Source organism: Chlorocebus sabaeus, chromosome 19, assembly GCF_047675955.1.
Source record: "Chlorocebus sabaeus isolate Y175 chromosome 19, mChlSab1.0.hap1, whole genome shotgun sequence".
Taxonomy (NCBI): domain Eukaryota; kingdom Metazoa; phylum Chordata; class Mammalia; order Primates; family Cercopithecidae; genus Chlorocebus; species Chlorocebus sabaeus.
The window spans coordinates 27,787,369-27,801,000 of record NC_132922.1 but is presented as its reverse complement, the minus strand read 5'-3'; the positions used below and the strand labels follow the sequence as shown (position 1 = coordinate 27,801,000).

At 39.8% G+C, this 13,632-nt stretch overlaps 1 protein-coding gene across 10 annotated transcripts in view; it reads left to right on the top strand.

Annotated features, from left to right (window-relative positions):
• Nucleotides 1–13,632, top strand: part of SPECC1L (sperm antigen with calponin homology and coiled-coil domains 1 like) — a 143,171-nt gene that overhangs the window by 42,738 nt on the left and 86,801 nt on the right. For 8 of the 10 annotated variants that reach the window (XR_012089524.1, XM_037994800.2, XM_037994798.2 and 5 more), the window contains 3 exons: nucleotides 92–245; nucleotides 5,439–7,069; nucleotides 8,366–8,573. Coding sequence is in view for 9 of the 10 variants with exons in the window: in XM_037994800.2 (XP_037850728.2) it covers nucleotides 92–245; nucleotides 5,439–7,069; nucleotides 8,366–8,573 (1,993 nt within the window). In the remaining variant the exon portion in view is untranslated. The remainder of the gene's footprint in view (nucleotides 1–91; nucleotides 246–5,438; nucleotides 7,070–8,365; nucleotides 8,574–13,632) is intronic. The other 2 variants (XM_037994803.2, XM_037994808.2) reach the window with 2 other exon arrangements.

Genomic DNA, 13,632 nt, shown 5'->3' with positions numbered 1-13,632 from the left:
CTCAGTATAAAAGTCATGAGCTTTGTTGAGTCTCAAAATATCTAATCTTGCTTGATCTAGTAAATTTGTTTTTATTTTCTGTTGCTTCTAGACCAAGAGCAGTGATGACCTTTTAGCTGGAATGGCCGGAGGGGTAACGGTGACTAATGGTGTTAAAGGAAAGAAAAGCACCTGCCCATCTACAGCACCTTCATCGTCTGCCCCTGCCATGACCACCGTGGAGAGCAAATCCAAGATTAGCACAGGTATGGGTGACACTCAGTCTGAGACTTCAGCTGCTTTTTTGTTTGAATAGGCAGGATACATTGGTGTTTACAGTGTTCCATCTGATTATAGGAAGTTTTAGACATAGAAAAGTAGGTGGATTGATATTTCAGCCCAATATACTCATGATACCCATCACCATTATCAACTCACAGCCAGTTGTAACTCGTTGATACCCACCTTCCCCTCTTGTTATTTTGAAGCAGATTCCAGACATCATATCATTTTGTCCATAAATATTTTATTATCTTGGAAAGAGAAGGATTCTTTTTTGAGACGGAGTCTTACTTGGTCATGCAGGCTGGAGTGCAATGGTGCGATCTCAGCTCACTGCAACCTCCGCCTCCCAGGTTCAAGCGATTCTCCTACCTCAGTCTCCTGAGTAGCTGGGATTACAGGCATGTGCCACCAAGCCTGGCTAATTTTTGTATTTTTAGTAAAGATGGGGTTTCATCATGTTGGTCAGGCTGGTCTCGAACTCCTGACCTCGTGATCTGCCTGCCTCAGCCTCCCAAAGTGTTGGGATTACAGACGTGAGCCACCGTGCCTGTTCAAGGAGAAGGATTCTTTCAAAAATATAATCATAATACCATTATCAGTCCTTAAAATAACTGATAATCATTCCTTAAATCATAACTTGAATATTCGATGAGTATTTAAATTTCCAACAGTCTTATAAGTATTTTTGTTTTATTTACTGTCTATGTTTGGATCAGAACTCATGTAGGTCCATATATAATTGGCTGATGTGTCTCTTAAATCTTCTTTTTTAAAATCTATGGGTTTATCCTGATTCTTACAGTTTAATTTTTGTGAAAGCTGGTCATATGACCTATAGAGTTTCTGAGTATCTAGATTTTTATATCACAATATCCCCATGATGTTTTTGCCCATCACCCTTTATTGTCTGTATTTATTGTAAATGGCATTGGAGCCTTATGGGACAGATTCAGGTCCCTGTCACCCCATTTTGAAAACAAAACAACCAAAATACAAGACTCCTTCATAGGTGGTGGTGTGTCCATCGATCAGGAAACACATAGTTTCTGATTGTCCCTCTTTAAATGATGTTAGAAGCCTCTGATGATTAGTGCCTAGATCCATTCATTCTAATTCTGCCATCTTTCTTCATTCAGTAACAGGTATTTGTTTCTAGATTTGATGGAGTTGATAAATTAATTTATCCTACAGTCCAAGGAGTGATGCTTTCATATTTTACTTCTTACATTTATAGAAAAAGAACTTTAAAACTTCTAGTAAACATAAGATCAAGTATTTGTAATAAAGCTTATGAAGGCAAATTGTAAAAATTACATCAGATCCTTTTCTGTCATCGTAATTTAGGCTCTTAGCCCCTCTTGTGTGTATTAGACTTTCCTAGCCCAGGATTACCTACTGTCTTCATTTTTGCTTTGACTTTTTGCAGATTCTTCCTTCCATTTCAGATTGGGCCCCCCTGTTAATGATAATAGTTGTGATTAACAAGAAGGAATATTGAAGTCCTTACTTTGTGATTTACAGGCATGATTTCATTTTATCCTTACTGTAGCCCTATGAGAGAACTAGTATCCTCATTTTAGAGATGAGAAAGCTTAAGTGTCTTGGCAAAGGCCATGCATTTATTTGCTTGGTAAATATTTATTGGGGATCTGTTTTGATAAGGCCACAAGGCTGGTGGTGGGGCAAGGTCTTTTACTCCCAAGCCTGGGGTCATCATCACATTTAACATTGTAGCTGATGTGGTAGGAAGGAAATTAAATACTCTTGCCATTTATATGTCTTCTGGTTTCCTGCCTTTAGAATTGTACTGGGAGAGATTCCATGTGTTTGTATACTTAGTTTCTTGCTGACTGATGTTACCTGACCTCAGGATTCAGTTATCACCTCACCGGATTAGCTGCCCCAGTATGGCTTTGTATGTTTATTTTATTTTGCTGGGGATGTCATAACAAAATACCACAGACTGGATGGCTTAAGCCACAGAAATTTATTTTCTCAAATCTGTAGGCTAGAAGTTTGGGATGAGGGTGTTAGCAGATTTGCTTTCTCCTGAGATCTCTTTTTTGGCTTGCAGATGGCTTCTTTCTCTGTGTCTTCACTGGTTTGTCCCTCTGTGTGTGTCCTCATGTCCTCCTCTTACAAGAACACCAGTCGTATGGATTAGGGCCCACCCTAATGACTTCATCTTACCTTAATTACCTCTTTAACTTAATTATCCTATCTCCAGGTGCAGTCACATTTGTGGTTTTGGGGTTAGGGCTTCAACATATAAATTTTTTGTGTGTGGGGAGCACAGTTCAGCCTGTAACAACATCCTTATTCTTCAGTTCATCTGCTCTACCTTTACCTCCACCAGTGACAGTTTCCTAAGACTGTTTGATTTCAGTGTATCAATTCACTTGTCTTTACCTCAGATTATTCTGTCTACTCATTACAGTAATCCATAGAGGAGTTTTTCTTCTTTTATCTTTCAAACTTGAACAAATGTTCTTTTTTGTAAGGATTTTTGATTTAGATAAGGATGAAGTACCACTTACAGAACTAGGGAAAGGAATTAATGTTGGGGAAAAAAGTTACCCCAGCCAGGTGCGATGGTGCATGTGTGTAATCCCAGTACTTTGGGAGGCCAAGGTGGGCAGATCACTTGAGCCTAGGAGTTCAAGACCAGCTTGGGCAACATGTCCAACATGGTGAAACCCCGTCTCTGCAAAAAAATACAAAAATTAGCTGGATATGGTGGCGTGTACCGGTAGTCCTAGCTACTCGGGAAGCGGAGGTGGGAGGATCAACTGAGCCCGAGGGGGTAGAGTTGCTGTGAGCTGTGATGGCACAACTGCACTCTAGCCTGAGTGACAGAGCCTTAGAAAAAAAACAAACAAACTGTGTTATGCCATCTTTTTCCATTTTTGGCCTCCATATGCAGTTGTTTCTCCCAGTCTGGTTACTTTTGCCTTTGATATCTGTCACAGATTTCTTGCCTCTTCTCCATTCTTACTGCTGCCCCTCAATGGAGGACTCTCTTACCTCATTGGTCTACTTGCCCACATTCCTCCTCTGCTGCTCTGCTTTCTTCCTAAGTATTCCACTTAGTATCTGTATTAGTCACTTCTCAGTTTGCTGTAAAGAACTGCCCCAGACTGAGTAATTTATAAAGAAAAGAGGTTTAATTTACTGACAGGTCCACAGAGATGGTGAGGCCTCTGGAAACAGAATTATGGTGGAAGGGGTAGCAAACACGTACTTCTCCACATAGTGGCAGGAAGGAGAAGAATGAGAGCCAAGCGAAGGGGAAGCCCGTTACCATCACATATCATGAGAACTCACTGTCACGAAAACAGCATGAGGGTAACCGCTCCCATGATTAAATTACCTCCCAACAGGTCCCTCCTGAAACACATGGGGATTATGGGAACTACAGTTCAAGATGAGATTTGGGTGGGGACACAGCCAAACCATATCAGTATCCTCTAGATTTTCATAAAATGCAATTTTCCTTACATTTCTTTCCAACTGAGGATCATTTATTGACTTAGTGTGACTCACTGAATTCTGCCTGTCTTTCAGAACTCTGTATGAACATTCCCCAGCAGCTTCCGTTAACTGTGTGACTGTACTTTTTCTTTCTGTGTGCCATGTTCACTTCTGCTTCCTCTCCTTATCTATCTTCTGGCCAGCCTGAATTCTGCACCCTCCTGTACACCTATTCTGTTAGTGGCTATCTCCCTATATCCATGGAGATCATTTGCTCCCTGTTACCTCTACAGCCTGGATCCCACCACCTAATGAACCAACAGGGTCTTTAAAAATACTTATTGATTAGATGTGGATCTTATTTTTTAGCATAAAAATTCATTATTTCTTAAGTATTTACAGGTATCTAAACATATTCCTGGCCAGGTGCGGGTGGCTCACACCTGTAATCCCAATACTTTGGGAGGCCAAGGCGGGCAGATCATTTGAGGTCAGGAGTTTGAGACCAGCCTGGCCAACATAGTAAAACCCTGTCTCTACTAAAAATACAAAAAAATTAACCAGACATGGTGGCACACACCTGTAATCCCAGCTACTTGGGAGGCCGAGGAAGGAGAATTGCTTGAACCTGGGAGGCAGAGGTTGCAGTGAGCCGAAATCGCTCCACTGCACCGCAGCCTGGGTGACAGAGACTCCATCTCAAAAAACAAAAAAAGAAAACTTCCTGTTCTTTTCATATTAAATAAATGATTGTGTCAGTTTTCACAGGTTTAAAATTTTAGTAATTAAGTAATCATGTGATTCACATAGATTTGATTGACACATCATCATTATTTAACATTAGTGCTTTGTTGTTTTTTACATTTAGAGAGACAGTATAACATACTGGTCAAGGTACAAATTCTGGAACCAGACTGCCTAGGTTTGAATTTTGACTCATCTATTTATTACCTGTGAGATGTTGGCAAATTATTTAATATCTGTGTCTGAGTTTCTTTATCTGTAAAACAAGGCGATAATAGTACCTACCTCAAGTGTTGAATGAGACTTATATAAGTTAATGTATGTGAAGTGTTAATGTATTTGTATAACCAAGTGCTAGGTATATGTTAGCTGTTGTTATAGTTGTTACTATTTATGCGGCATTTTATGATGTGAAAACGTTTTCGCATTTACTTTGGTCAGAGTAAAATTTTTGTTTCTTGTAGGTAGCTTAGATTTTTGGTTTGCCCACAGACTGCTTTTCCCTTCTTGCCCACCTGTGATCTCCCTTCACTATCTGTGTACAGTTAGTTTACCACTGACTGGCTAATCCTGGAGTCATCTTCGCCTGTCTTGCCCTAGAATATTATGCCTCTGGCCAACTGGTTAAAACCCTGCTTCTGGATTCAAGTTAATATATATCATTTAAATATCAGCTTTATAGAGATGTAATTCACATTCCTTAAAATTTGCTCTTTTAAAAAAAATATAAAATAAAGTGTATAACTTATTTCTCCTTGATAATTAAAAGATGAATGATCTTCTGGTTTTGAAGACATTGAACTTTAAAGTAACAGACTCTAAGGCAAGATTATTGTATATCTAAATCATTGTGTAAATCCTGGATTTCATCTCATTACACCTGGGGCAGGAACTGTATATTCTATGTAGCCTTTTATTGCTAACATTTTTGCCTTACATTTTTTGTATTAAACACATAGGCACAGCTTCTTCAACCAAGCGGAGCACTTCTACAGGTAATAAAGAATCCAGTTCTACTAGAGAAAGATTACGTGAACGTACCCGATTAAACCAGAGCAAAAAACTACCTTCTGCAGGTCAGGGAGCTAATGACGTGGCATTGGCCAAACGTTCCCGCAGTCGAACTGCTACAGAATGTGACGTTCGTATGAGCAAGTCTAAATCAGACAATCAGATCAGTGACAGAGCTGCTTTGGAGGCCAAAGTGAAGGATCTTCTCACACTGGCAAAAACTAAAGACGTAGAAATTTTACATTTGAGAAATGAACTGCGAGACATGCGTGCCCAGCTGGGCATTAATGAGGACCATTCTGAGGGTGATGAAAAATCTGAGAAGGAAACCATTATGGCTCACCAGCCGACTGATGTGGAGTCCACTTTATTGCAGTTGCAGGAACAGAATACTGCCATCCGTGAAGAACTCAACCAGCTGAAAAATGAAAACAGAATGTTAAAGGACAGGTTGAATGCATTGGGCTTTTCCCTAGAGCAGAGGTTAGACAATTCTGAAAAACTGTTTGGCTATCAGTCCCTGAGCCCAGAAATCACCCCTGGTAACCAGAGTGATGGAGGAGGAACTCTGACTTCTTCAGTGGAAGGCTCTGCCCCTGGCTCAGTGGAGGATCTCTTGAGTCAGGATGAAAATACACTAATGGACCATCAGCACAGTAACTCCATGGACAATCTAGACAGCGAGTGCAGTGAGGTCTACCAGCCCCTCACATCGAGCGATGATGCACTGGATGCACCATCCTCCTCAGAGTCGGAAGGCATCCCCAGCATAGAGCGCTCCCGGAAGGGGAGCAGCGGGAACGCCAGTGAAGTGTCGGTGGCTTGCCTGACTGAACGGATACACCAGATGGAAGAGAACCAACACAGTACAAGTGAGGAACTCCAGGCAACCCTGCAAGAGCTAGCTGATTTACAGCAGATTACCCAAGAACTGAATAGTGAAAATGAAAGGCTTGGAGAAGAGAAGGTTATTCTGATGGAGTCTTTATGTCAGCAGAGCGATAAGTTGGAACACTTTAGTCGACAGATTGAATACTTCCGCTCCCTTCTAGATGAGCATCACATTTCTTATGTCATAGATGAAGATGTAAAAAGTGGGCGCTATATGGAATTAGAGCAACGTTACATGGACCTCGCTGAGAATGCCCGTTTTGAACGGGAGCAGCTTCTTGGTGTCCAGCAGCATTTAAGCAATACTTTGAAAATGGCAGAACAGGACAACAAGGAAGCTCAAGAAATGATAGGGGCACTCAAAGAACGCAGTCACCATATGGAGCGAATTATTGAGTCTGAGCAGAAAGGAAAAGCAGCCTTGGCAGCCACGTTAGAGGAGTACAAAGCCACCGTGGCCAGTGACCAGATAGAGATGAATCGCCTGAAGGCCCAGCTGGAGAATGAAAAGCAGAAAGTAGCAGAGCTGTATTCTATCCATAACTCTGGAGACAAATCTGATATTCAGGACCTCCTGGAGAGTGTCAGGCTGGACAAAGAAAAAGCAGAGACTTTGGCTAGTAGCTTGCAGGAAGATCTGGCTCATACCCGAAATGATGCCAATCGATTACAGGATGCCATTGCTAAGGTATTGTTTAAATAAATTAAAATGTTCCGGACAGCATTAGGCAGCTGCCATGCACAGTATTTACTGAGAACCAGGGTCACTGGTTTGGTTTGGTGTGTTATTAGCTTTTTTATAAAGCTGATATTTTTAAAACTTGAGAATGGTTTCCTTTTATTAGAATACAGTGAAAAGTATTCTTAAGATAATGTCACTTTCTCTCACTTGTATTTTGTTTCTATTATCCTGCCTGTTAAGAGGATGTGGCTGGTATTACAGCTAAAACCAGAATTTGTCCGTAGTTCTGAGTATGCCTATGGAGTGGGTCGTGAAATTTTACCTCCCCCTACCTCATCTCGAATCTGTTCTGGTGTACTATAGGTGGAGAGTCAGTATTCCAGTCTGTAGCATCAGCAGTGCATGTTTCCTCTTCTCCTGCTATAGAAATAGTTTTTCAAATAGAAATCTGTTGAGAGTTAAAAAATATTTTTGGCATATAGAGGCTCCTGTTTCTCAGAGGCCTGTGATTTATTGCTGGCAGGGACCTTAGCGATTATCTGTCCAGCCCCTTGTTTTACATGCATGCAGCATAATAGTGAGGACTCAGTTGGAACTGCTACCCAGTGCCGCTGGCATTCTGGCCAGGGATCTGTACCCCATGTGGTTGCTGATGAACTGTTTATTTCCATGAGTTATCTAGTTATTCTAGCTTACATTTTATTTGTTTGTTATTTTAGTGCAATGATTTTTAAATAAATTTTAATATATCTTTGGCCAAAATGTAAATAATTTAGGTTTTAGGGTTTTTTTAGTGATCACTTTTAAAGTTACAGTTTAGGAGATTGGTATTATTTCTTGGCACATGTATGTTGAGAGGCTACTGTGAACTAATATAATACTTTTGTAAAAACACTATTTGAGCTTTGTTTTTCCCTTTTTCAGTTTGATACTGGAACCGTCACAAATATGACACCATTTTTGTTAGGACAACATGTTATTCATCAAATGTACATGCTTTCAGTCCAAACTTTAGAGAAATGAAAATTTCCAGTCTCCTTGTAAATAATCTGATTAAGTTCAATGATACATCAATATAATTTCAGTCAGTGTTACAGCAACAGTTTATGTTTAAGCGTATTATATAAAATCTTACCATGGAGTGCTTTTTCATACTTTTTAACAGTTACTATACAGGTTGTTTTAGTTTATCCATAGTGCCTCACACTTAGTTCCCCTTAGAAACTGTGTGTACCTCAATTCTGGAACTTACCTTAGAACAACTCTTAACTTTTCTAAATCTGCATCATGAATTTTATATAGGTAGAGGATGAATACCGAGCCTTCCAAGAAGAAGCTAAGAAACAAATTGAAGATTTGAATATGACGTTAGAAAAATTAAGATCAGACCTGGATGAAAAAGAAACAGAAAGGAGTGACATGAAAGAAACCATCTTTGAACTTGAAGATGAAGTAGAACAACATCGTGCTGTGAAACTTCATGACAACCTCATTATTTCTGATTTAGAGAGTAAGTGATAAGAACTTTTCATTCTTTTTTATCTTACTCTTTTAAACATGTGGGGATAATTTGCATTTAGTAATAAAATAGGGCTAGGCACGGTGGCTCGTGCCTGTAATTCCAGCACTTTAAGAGTTCAACACTGAACCAGGCTGGGTGCAGTGGCTCACGCCTGTGATCCCAGCACCTTGGGAGGCCAAGGCAGGCAGATCACTTGAGTTCAGGAGTTTGAGACCAGCCTGGCCAACATGGTGAAACCCCGTATCTACTAAAAATACAAACATTAGCTGGGTGTGATGGCAGGTGCCTGTAATCCCAGCTACTTGGGAGGCTGAGGTGAGAGGATGGCTTGAACCCAGGAGGCGGAGGCTACAGTGAGCTGAGATTGTGCCAGTGCATTCAAGCCTGGGCGACAGAGTGAGGCTCTATCTCAAAACAGAAAAGAAAAAGTCACAGATTGATCCTGTGTCCATGGTAGCTGCCTGGCAATATCAGCATGATTGATGGGATATAACCAGAGTGAGAATGGATTATTTTTTGTCAGAGAGTAATGGGGTTCATAATCAATAATGAGACTCAAAGGTTATGAACCCATTGTTAAATGGGTAGGGCAGTGCCCAGAGTTGATCAGAACAAAATTGGTCTAATAACATTGAGAATAGCAGTTTGCCTGACCTCTAGAATAAAAATAACATTGTAAAAATTGAATTATAATTTGTAATTTAAAAATAGGAAGATCATAGTAGTAGTTCTTTTCCTTGGTAGACTTGAGTGTTGCTTTTGAGTTGAAGACAGTAGATGGCAGTGTCTCTCACAGGAGGAACACTGAAGAGGAAGAAAACTGCCATTAGAGGTTCGAGAGTCGAAGAGTAATGCTGCTTTCTTGTGTGACCACAAATCATAGTAGATGGCAGTTTTGCAAACTAGTCTTCACAACAAGAACTTAAGCACAAATTCCTTTGTTTCCAGGAAAAAAAAATACATTCCGTTTCAGAAGTAAAAATATAGACATGATTGTAAAGATTGTGAAGTTTAAATCAAATCCCTACAGACACTTTTAGTGCACTTTATTCTGTCTGAATATTTCTACTGGCTGCCACTTTCCCTTTTATTTAAAAGGATTTATTTATTTATTTATAAGAGGTGACAATAATAAAAATGTAGTGCCAGGGGGCAGAAAAACACCTTTTAAAGAACAGTGATTATGTGAATTCTGTGCCCATGAATGAAAAGGTCAATAAAGAGAAAAAGAGCAAAAGAATGAATGCAACTTGAGGATTTACGATCAGTCTAAGATGATCATGTAGCTTAAAATGTCACCTGAGAATCAGAATGCCAAATGTTAAAAGTGAACTGTCCTGAGATTTGCTGTCATTTGTCTTGTGTATATTATGTTTAATTATAAGTAGATGTGTGGTATCCTTTGTGACAAGAAAAAGAAAACAAGTTTTAGCACATTTCAAGAGAAATTATGCTCCTAATATTTTTTGTTTGCTTGCCTGTTTTTTGTTGCTTGTTTGCTTTTTTGAGATGGAGTTTCACTTTTCTTGCCCAGGCTGGAGTGCAATGGCACCATCTTGGCTCACTGCAGCCTCTGCCCTCTGGGTTCAAGCAATTCTCCTGCCTCAGCCTCCTGCGTAGCTGGGATTACAGGCACCTGCCACCACAGCCGGCTAATTTTTTATTTTTAGTAGACAGGGTTTCACCACGTTGGACGGGCTGGTCTCGAACTCCTGACCTCAGGTGATCGGCAGATATTACAGGCCTGAGCCACCACTCCTGACTGCCTGTTTTGATTATGAAATATTTCTTGCATATAAATGGATACAATGTAAATGAAAGGTGTAACTCTTAGTGTTTTCAACATTAGAAATTTTTCAGCTTCTATCCTTACCCCTCGTCTATGTACAAAACCCTGAATTTGTCTATGTATGAGGTCTCAAGGAACCAAGTTCCCATGCTGATTCCAGAGCCATGCTTGCCTCCAGAGATAAGGATCAGGGCATTAGACTCACCTACTCAGCTTGGTGTCTGCTTTACCTAAACCAGATTAGATGGCCTATTTGACCCTTAGTTTGCAGATTGAGTCTGAAGTAGCTTATATATGAGACAGGCTTTAAAGTTTAATCTTTTGCTTATGAAGTCATCTACCTTTGTTGTCTCAACACAAGACTAGCCTTTCTGTCTCTGAGAGGATGAAGATTATATCTTTTTTGTTTCCTTTACATCTTAAGCACTTAGAAAAAAGCCTGGTACAAAGTTGGTACATATGACACATTTGTAGAATTAAAGAATAAATTTTGAACCTTTTTATTTCACAAGACCTGACTTTGTTACACAGTTTTGGGGCAATGAATGAGAGCAAGTTAACTACTGGCTGCCAGAATTGCCGCTGCCACCAATGTTTTATCTCATTTATTTCTCATCCAGCTTTAGAAAACACAGCATTATTATTTATTTGTAATAATTATTATTTCACATATAATTGTTATAAATATTCTAGGCTCTATGTTGTTAAAGTGAATTCATGCCACTTAAAAATATCAGAATACTAGCCGGGTGCGGTGACTCATGCTTGTAATCCTAGCACTTTGGGAGGCCAAGGCAGGTGGATCATGAGGTCAGGAGTTCAAGACCAACCTGGCCAAGATGGTGAAACCCCGTCTGTACTGAAAATACAAAAATTAGCTGGACGTGGTGGCAGGCGCCTGTAATCCCAGCTCCACAGGAAGCTGAGGCAGGAGAATCACTTGAACCCAGGGGGCAGAGGTTGCAGTGAGCTAAAATCACGCCACTGCATTCCAGCCTGGGCAACAGATTGAGACTATGTCTCAAAAAAAAAAAAGAAAAAAACCCCAAAAATATCAGAACACACACATATACCAACATCAAATGTAAAGCATAGTGGCAAAAAGATTTTCAAAGAGAAGGTTTTAGTGGAACAGGGATAGAGAAGGTTCTAGTGGAACAGGGATAAAGAAGATGATGAGCCATGTAAGAAAAAACATCAGCATACTCATACTTTCGGGTCTTGATTAAAAGCCAATAAATTATTAGCTAGAGGAAGAATTTTTTTATTACATGTGTCATTGCAAGCAAGTGTTCACTATGCCTGAGTTCCTACTACTAAGTATAAGGAATGGGAGAGAATGTTATTTACCCAGAAACACTAATGTCTATAGTTACTTTGTCCCTAATGATAAATTGTTAAGTTCTATCAATAGGATACTTACTAAAAAAAAGAAAAACCCTAGGTAATGATTTCAGCATTGCTTTTTATTACTGCTACCATCAGCTGGCACATTCATATATTTATTGCTTTTTTTTTTTTTTTTTGCCGTCAATAAGAAATTTACTTGTTTTAAAAAAATTCAAATGCTGACATTGTCCAGAAAAATTTAACAGGTTTATTTATAATTATTATAAAGTTGAACTACTGAAACTTGTTCACTGAAACATTTTAACTTGTATTAATGCTTTACGCCTCTGCATTTATATTAAAAATTCACACACAAATGAAAATGGAAAAACTGCCAATACCTGATTTCTGTCCCCTATTTTTCCACTCGCAATCATATACTTATGTACCTTTTGACCCCATGGGAAAAAAATTATCTAATGTTCAGAACTACCAATAACAGGAAGAAGAGTTGTTTTTTTTTTTTTTTTTTTTTTTTGAGAATGAAATGTTTCCCATCATGGTGGATTCTTAAGCACGTTCTCCACGTATGCGGCGTGCTAGCTGGATGTCTTTTGGCATAATTGTTACACGTTTGGCATGGATAGCACACAGGTTAGTGTCTTCAAAAAGGCCAACCACATAGGCCTCACTTGCCTCCTGCAAAGCACCCATAGCTGCGCTCTGGAAGCACAGATCTGTTTTAAAGTGCGGAGCAATGTCTGGCACCAGACGCTGGAAGGGAAGTTTGCGAATCAGAAGTTCAGTGGACTTCTGATAACGTCTAATTTCACGGAGCGCCACAGTACCAGGCCTGTAACGATGAGGTTTCTTCACCCCTCCAGTAGAGGGCGCACTCTTGCGAGCGGCTTTTGTAGCCAGTTGCTTCCTGGGTGCTTTACCACGGGTCGATTTGCAGGCAGTCTGCTTTGTAGGAGCCATGGTGCAGAGACCTCCTTACTTACCCCCCTTCTCCTTCGGCTGGAGCTCGGTGAGCGAGAGGCGGCACTGGCGTTGGAGAGCGACGGCCTATTCCATTTTTAAGATACCATTATTACAACTACTGAGTCCGTGAGGTCATCACATGGCTTCTTCTGCCTTTGAAGTGTTTTTAGTCTAGTGGTGCAGACAGGTGTGTCAAGAGATGTGGTAATGTTGGTGGCGACATGATGGTACAAGGCTGCTTAAGACACAGTTGGAACACAGAGAACAGCCAGGGATCTACTGGGGTGGGGCTGTAGGTGAATCAGGGTAAAGGATTTGCCACCAGTGTGTAAGTACCCTTTCTTGCCCTTAACCAAAAAGTGATTCTCTCCTGAGCTGTCAAAGTAATCAGCCGTGAGCGATTTACTTAGTGGCAGCTATCAGCATAGCACCCTCCTAAGGCATTTCTCTCTTATGCTTGGATTTTAGAGTAGAACCTCCAAAGAGAAGGTGACTTCCCTTTATGTTTCTGGTTCCAGGGAGACTAGCCTGTGCTACACTTTCATCCTTGTATCCTCACTCTGTCTAGAATGGTACTTTACATCTTATTGGTGTTCACTGAATGCTTTTAGAGTGAATGAAATTGTTCTAAGAAAATTCACATTATGGGATAAATAATTTGAGGAATTATTGATTTACTTTATAAATATATTCTTTATTTTTTAATAAGATTTGTATAGGATTAATTTAAACAGCAGCTACCCTGGGTATTATATTTTTTACTAATTTTGATTTTACTAATTCACTTCTGGAATTTATTCCAGTGTGTAAGGAAAGATATGCTTATATAAATACTGCAGATTAACAATGTTTATGATTAAAAGTTCATATTTTAGTCACAGTCAATATTGTTTTGACTGGTTATGTACCAACAAAGTGAATTTCTAACGGTTTTACTTTTTGTTT